At 34.7% G+C, this 7,585-nt stretch overlaps 1 protein-coding gene across 10 annotated transcripts in view; it reads left to right on the forward strand.

Annotated features, from left to right (window-relative positions):
* Window positions 1-6,903, forward strand: part of CLIP-190 (Cytoplasmic linker protein 190) — a 23,732-nt gene extending 16,829 nt beyond the window's left edge. For 7 of the 10 annotated variants that reach the window (XM_018505614.1, XM_018505615.1, XM_018505617.1 and 4 more), the window contains 7 exons: window positions 815-835; window positions 2,081-2,264; window positions 2,629-3,300; window positions 3,583-3,701; window positions 3,782-4,094; window positions 4,194-4,345; window positions 4,431-6,903. In XM_018505614.1, the coding sequence (XP_018361116.1) occupies window positions 815-835; window positions 2,081-2,264; window positions 2,629-3,300; window positions 3,583-3,701; window positions 3,782-4,094; window positions 4,194-4,345; window positions 4,431-6,599 (3,630 nt within the window). In that variant the 3' untranslated portion in view covers window positions 6,600-6,903. The remainder of the gene's footprint in view (window positions 1-814; window positions 836-2,080; window positions 2,265-2,628; window positions 3,301-3,582; window positions 3,702-3,781; window positions 4,095-4,193; window positions 4,346-4,430) is intronic. The other 3 variants (XM_018505616.1, XM_018505618.1, XM_018505623.1) reach the window with 1 other exon arrangement.
* The last annotated feature ends 682 nt before the right edge of the window (window positions 6,904-7,585 follow it).

A 7,585-nucleotide genomic window follows, 5' to 3' on the forward strand; every position in this document is an offset into this window, starting at 1 on the left:
TTATGCAAAAGTCTGTGCTGCGGCCTTAAGTCCTTCGTTAAAAAAAAAAGAAAAAATACATATCCGGAATCTCGAGTAAGTATATTCATTCATGCTATTATTTTGTTCACGTTTTATATATTTTGATATTAATAATATTATATAAGATATACATATATATTATATTTCAGAAAATGTCTAATATTGCAATCAAATTTTTTTTCACGAATATAGATTCAAGATGTGAAAAAGAATTTCGTGCGATATTTTAGACGAATAATGTTTAAATTTTTGTTATGTTATCCTGATTTGTTTAAATATGTACTTCCGTTCTACATAATAATAATAATAATAATAATAATAATCATAAATATCTCTTTTGTCATACTTGGAAACTTTGGATGGTATTTTCTGTAATTATTCGAAATATTGTACACGCTTTCGTAAATGCGCAATTCGGTACGCACGCGGAATAACGGTGGCGGGTGACGTACATTACAACACGTGCTTAGCTACATCGACTTGCTAGAAGCTCGAAAATTAATCTAACAACTTTTAGCACCAGAATATTCTATGCAAAAATATCCCGTTCAAAATGTTATTTCAAAACAGATAATATGAATTACGGTTTATCGATACCGATATCAAAATTATATTCTACAAAAATAGAAATTTTAACTAGAAAAATTAATCTGATTAAAAATTCTGTTGAGTTTTGCACTTAAACAATTTTTAAGGAAAGAAAAAAAGAAAGATCTGGTATTTTTTTAATAAAAAAAGAAGAGAATGCATTCAGTTTTTCTGTTAATTCGGTGAACTTATCATTTATTTTCAGAAAGAGAGATCTGAGCAAAGAGTGAGTATCCAATGTTTCGGACCCGTGGAAGGATTGACGCAGTATTTGGGCACCGCTTGCCTAATCATCACTCTAGCCATGTCATTTTACATTTCGTCGCAGTTCTATCAGAGATCCAACTGACGTGGAACGCGCAATAATAAGAAACGCTAAGAAACGCTATCGCTGTCTAATTTGGCGCCGGTCATATTAACAAAATTAAATTATACACTGACGTCCTAGATATCGTTAATCATCCTTTGCTTATTAATTGCGCGCTAACTTGAAATATGGAATCACGCGTGATAATTCCGCGTCGAGCACTTTTGAATTTAAAATTGTACAAATTGTTATTAAATAATTTCGTTCTTCGCGATTTAATTTTAATAGAAATATGGATTGAAGATGGTTAACTTGGTCACGCTTTGCTTTGTGTAATGGAATAATGTGAGCTTCACAAATTATACACGCTTTGTATGCACAAAGATATAAAAAAATGTAGGCGTGATGTACTCGTTATTTGTTATTATGTTTAATTATTTATTTATTTATTTATTTATGTAATCATTTTATGCTTTGCATTAATTTAATTGCTTTTTTCGTATTTTGAAGTTATTTGTGTTAAATATTTCTTTGATTGTGATATATGTTTGTATGCACGAATGCCAAAATTGAATAATATGTTTCTTATGAATTGGGCACATATACGCGTAAAGTTGTTAATTTATTTCTTTCTTCTTTTTCTCCACGCGATAAAGTATTTATTTCATTCTCATTTCGATAGACTGTGCTTTGCATATCAGTTGTGCTTTTTACTTTTTAACATGTACGCTTTCGGGTATTAATAGGCTTTATTATTTCTATAATTACTGGAAGTTTAAACAATGTCTCTTTTTATTCTCATTATTTTGTTTAAACAAACTTACATAATACGAATGTAAACTTTAATAGTTAAATCACATCTGGTTTTATTTGACACGTGTGTCCTTTATTTCAATAGTAGAAAATTATACAATGAATTTAATTTTTTTCCAAGATAGTAGACAATTTTGATTAATTTATTATGAATTCTTTAAGTAGAAGAAAATACGATTCTTTCTTAAAATTAAAAAAATATCAATTGTTGGAAAATATCAATTGTTGTATCTTTATATTTTTCGTAATTGAGGAAATAATTGTACGCGCGCGCGTTAATACCCGAAACGCAGATTCGTTGTATGACCTCGTATCTCCTTAGAGACTAAACAGTTGCCCTTATCACACTAGGTCATAAATACTGTAAATGAAAGCAGGATCAAAGAGCTCGAAGATGAACTCGCGGCGGAGCGGCGGGAACGCGTCGTTCAAATGGAACGTGACAGTACCAAACTTTTCGAGGCCGAAGAGGAATTGGCGCGACTACGTAACGAGATCAGTTGCGCGACTAACTCGCAAAACTCTCAGCTTCAAGGTATTTGTGATAGGGCATTAGATCTATGCACGATCCGATCTTACAGCGTTTTTCATTTGCAAAACTAATGCGCACTCAATATACTTTGAAGTGATTGTATGCAAATTGATGTAAAGATGTATGTTTAATAAAAATATAGGAACGAATTAAACCGCGAAATTTTTAATACATTTTATTGTACTGTTTAATAAAATATTCATTGGACATTTTATCAATTGAGATATCTCACTTTTACATTCAGATTAGATTAATGTACAATGGCTTTAATGTGTACCAGTTCTGCCAATGAAAAATACTATTAAATTTTTTTAATTTTAAATCTTACGCGATTTTTCCCCTCCTTTATTCTAAAATGGGCTTTTAGATCTGAAAAGTCGTAATCAGAGCTTGGAGGAGATAAAAAACGGTCTGGAAAAGGAAGTACAAGAGAAATCGGGTCTAGTGAGCGAATGTGTGGAACGTATCAGGGAATTGGAGCTCGTGGTGAGCAAAACGCAACAGGACAACACGACCCACAGAGAGTCTGAGAGTCGTCTAGAGAAAGAACTGGGAGCTGTCAAACAAAACTTGCAAGACAAAGAGACAATGATGGAGAATCTGAAGCAGGAATTTGAGAGGAACACGAATATATTGAGCGAGGAGTTACGGAAATCGAAAGAGATAATCGAAACGATGAAGAAAGAAAGTGCAAGCGAAAAGGATTCATTGCTGTCGGAATATCGACAGACCATCGAAGAGAAAGATCGATTGATCAAAGTAAAAACGGAGGAGCTAGAAAACAAGTCTAAGAAGCTGTTAGAGCAACAGAATGCAGCTCTGGAGGGCTTGAAGGCTGAAAATGTTAATCGTATCCGTGAACTTTCGGAATCTTTTGAGCAACAATTGCGAGCGAGGGACACAAAAATCGAGGAAGTCTCGCAGCAACTTGGTCAAAAAATATCCGAGACTGAAAGATTATTGGCCGAATTGGCCGCTGAGCGAGAGCTCTGCAGGAAGAAGGATGAAGAACTAATTAGCGCTCTACAAAAATTAGAAGGTTTGTACCATAGAAATAAAAATTTAAAAAATTTGGATTTTAAGAAAATTTGAATAATTAAAAAATTTTATCTTTCGGTTGTTTTGCTTGTGTAGAATTTACGAGTATTGATTGACATTCTACGAGAATAACTTTCGATGAAATATTTGTGATAATCTAGCATTTAATTCATTGTGCAAATTATTTTGTATTTTCATAAAAATATATAATGATAAAGTATGTAATAATGAAAAATAAATTACGAATTGAGGTTTCATTGATTTTATCACAAATATTTTGCAGAGCTAATTACGAGGCTTAAATTGGCTGAAGACAGCAATAGCATGTTGTCAAAACAAATTCAAGACTATAGATCTAAGAGTGACGACAATGTCAGGATTATTCATGAGAAGCAAAAATTGGTAAGAGTATTCTCTTTTTTTTTTATTTCGCACGAATGTGACATTTGCAATGATATTTTCATGGTATGTGATCAATCCAGGAGCAAGATCTAGCTAGTTTAATCGCTTCGGAGGAGGAATCTGCCGTGCGATTAAACAAATTGAGCGAGGAATTGAAAGTAAAAGACAAAGAACTCGCGGAATTGCGAAATTCTACTGTGGCTCAAATAGAAGAGATAACTAAACGGTTTGAGGCCCAAATTAATGACAAAGTCAAATATATTGACGAGATAAATGCAGATGTTTCGCAAAAAGCCATGATGCTCGTTAAACTGGAGAAAGATATCGCCGATTTGAAAGCAATTATAGCGAGCAAAGATGAGGAGATTAAACATCTTCTCGAGAAAACTACAGGTATAGATTTGAAGTTTGCTTAGTTCTCAATTTAAATTTGTAAAATTAATTACGAATGTGTGAATATAAACATAACATGGCTTGTTTGAAATCTTTCAGAATTGCAAGACGGCCTCACATTATCTGAGCAAACAAAAACAAATTTGGAGAGCGAACTTCGCGTATTTGAGTCAAAGATGCAGAAATTAAATGGACAAGTCGCGAGAGCGGAAGAAAAAATATCGCAACTCTCGTTACAGAAGGAAAAACTGGTTAGTATAGAATGATTAGTTATTAATCTTCTCATGAATAATAAGTTACTAATCCATTGGATTAATGATCTAAACTTAATTATAGGAATCCGATATAGCGAGTGCGATTAGCACTTCCGCCGATTCATCAGAACAGCTGTCGAGATACAATGAGGACTTGCGAAGAAAAGAAAAGGAATTAGATCAAGCTCGAGAGAAGATATTTCAAACGGAAACTGCGCTGAAACAAACGGAGGGAAAACTCTCCAATACCGAAACGGAGTTAAATAAAAATATGACGTTAGTTGAGCAACTATGCTCAGAGAAATCAAATTTGGAGTCGCAAATAGATAAGACTGAAAAATCAAATGCAGATTATGTCGAGAAGATACGCGGATATGAACAAGAAAAGAATGAATTATCGTTAAAGGTAGAAGAAGGTGAACGCGCAAAGATAAATTTGAAGGAAAAGTCTGACCAAGTCACCAACCTTACGGAGCAATTGACAAAGAAGGATAAAGAAATCGTCAATTTTCGTGAAGAATGCGAAATCCTGCGAAATTCTTATCAAGAAGAGATATCCTTGTTACAGAAAAAAATTACGGATTTGTCGATCGAATTGTCGACTTCGCATGATGACATTAAAGATTTGCAAAAATGTAAAAGCAAACTAGAGGCCGATCAAAGTGCGAATCGTTGGTCGATCGAGGAATTGACAGAGAAATTGAAATCCAAGTCAGACGAAACTTCAAAATTAGAGAATTTACTTCAGGAGAAAGATTCGAAACTTCAGGAAGTGGAAAATAAATTGTCGGAATTACGGAAAATGCATGATGCCTTAGTTAACGATAAAGCAACTATCGATAAAAATTTAACAACATCTTTAAATACAATGACAAGTACGGTAGAAGAGTTGAAGAGCAAATTGAAGGACGCCGAAGAAATGATTAAAGGCAAAATTGACGAAATATCAAAGACGAGAGCGGAAACGGAAAAATCGCAGGTTCAAATAGCTGAATTGAATACTACAATCTCTTCCATGAAAGAAGAATATACTCGTAATAACAATGAACTGAAGAACGCACAAGAGGCGATCGCACAGAAACAAAGTAAAATTAATGAATTGTCCGAGATCAAGACTGTTTTGGAAAACTCAGTGAAGTCGGTGGAGACTCAGTTATCGAATTTGCACGAAGAGTTGGATAAAAAAGAGAAGCTGCGGACAGAAGCAGAAGTTAAGGTAAAAGAATCAGAATCTTCCAAGGAGGAAGAAATGCTGAAACTGCGGAACTCGTTAGAGTCCGAAGTTGTAACTAAGCAGAAGAAGATTGAAGACATAAATAAACAAAATAAAGAGTTGCAGGACAAGTTGCGATTGATGCAAGACACTGTCGATAAGCACAAAACCAATTTAGATGATAAAGAAGCTATTATTGGTAAATTAAAGGCGCAGGTAAAGGTTCTGGAAGACGCGCAAGTGGAAAGAGTCAAGGCAGAACAACAGACACGGAATGAGGAGATCAAGTTGAAGCAGAATGAGTTGAGTGGCGCGAACAAGCGAATCTATGAGTTGCAGCACACGGTGAACACACTCGAGAAGCATTTAAAAGAACAGGAAACGAAATCAGCCGATCTGGCGAAAATCATGGAGAACAATGAAAAAGAGGTGAACAAAAACGTGCAAAATTTGCAGGAGAAATTGAATGTAGCCAAGGTGGAAGAGAAGCGACTTCTGGATGAGCTAAACCGGCTGGAAAAAGAGAACAAGCAAGTCACTGCAAAATGGATGGAGGCAACGAATCAATTGAAGTTGTCGCATGAAAACCTGAAGAACACATATGACGGGATGGGCGACACGAAGCAGCACATCGTCGCGAGGGATATCGACGTTACGAAATTGCAAGAGGAGAACGATACCGCAAAGAGCCAAATAGACTTCCTAAATTCCATAATAGTCGACATGCAACGTAAAAATGAGAGTTTGCTGTGTAAGATCGAGGTTCTCGAGATGGGGGTTCCCGCAAACGAGGCCGAGGATTACACTCGAAGCACGCTGGACAAACGAATGGCGGCGCCCCGTATGTTCTGTGATATTTGCGATCAGTTCGATCTGCACGAGACGGAAGACTGTCCCCGACAAGCCCAGGATTTCATGGAAAGCGCCGAGAGAACGGTAAAAACTCCGAAGAAGCAATCCGTGGAAAGGCCATATTGTGAAACCTGCGAGATGTTCGGACACGACACGCGCGACTGTGACGACGCCGAAACATTTTAATATTACGTCCATAGCCTTGTTTTGTTTGCTTGCCAAATGTCCCGTAGCTATAAAAAGATCTGTTAGATTTTACAGAGTATATTTTTGTATGCCAGATTTTTCAATTGGATCTTAAATCCGAGCATAAGTCTTCCCGCGTAAAACGGGTACATCCAAAAAACATAAAGATTTATGTTCCCTCCAAATTGCGATTTAATCAGGTCTTCCTCTATAAAAGTTTCGGCAACGTATAATTATCTCCTTAGATAATTTTCTTCTAGTTGACTACCGTAGATTTATTAACTTATTTTTAGCATAATTTATCGCCACATAATATTACAGAAATTTAATTTATAAATTACAATAGATTTTTTATTAATTGAATTACATCAGATATATTTAATTTAATTGGAATTTGAAAAAATGGAAGTATATATCGATATTGAAATGAAGATAATAATTGATTGTTACTTGTGTTTATATATACAATATATTTGAAGGGAACATACATTCGTTTTCCAGCTTTAATATCTAATTTTATAATATTTGTGGCGAATATGTCATTTTGTATATAATAGATACTCAAATTAACTAATTATCTTTTTATTTAATATTTATTTTCCGCGTTTGCGCGCTTTAAAAAACAGTTCCTGTAGTGCACGCCGGTAAAAAGCGGAACATTGGACGTAAAGTTCTCCGATAATTAATTCACGCACATCTCTCTTCGGATATGATATTATAATACTCTCCAGTCAGAGAGTCTTTATTATAGTCTTCGTCTAATAGGTAAAAAAAAGGAAGAAAAGATTGAAATACATTATAAATCTTGAACACATTTGAAGCTGATTTACGAAAATATCGTGGCCTGCTGTTATCTTGCCTTCCGTTATCTTAGGGTTGAAATATATTTTCTAAGTCGATTATATTGTTGTAACATATGATGCATTCGAGATAATGCTTTGTAGATAAGAATAAACAAAATTCACGAGAAGTATGACTAGAAATTT

The sequence above is a fragment of the Trachymyrmex cornetzi genome, unplaced genomic scaffold (assembly GCF_001594075.2).
Source record: "Trachymyrmex cornetzi isolate Tcor2-1 unplaced genomic scaffold, Tcor1.1 scaffold21, whole genome shotgun sequence".
Classification (NCBI taxonomy): Eukaryota; Metazoa; Arthropoda; class Insecta; order Hymenoptera; family Formicidae; genus Trachymyrmex; species Trachymyrmex cornetzi.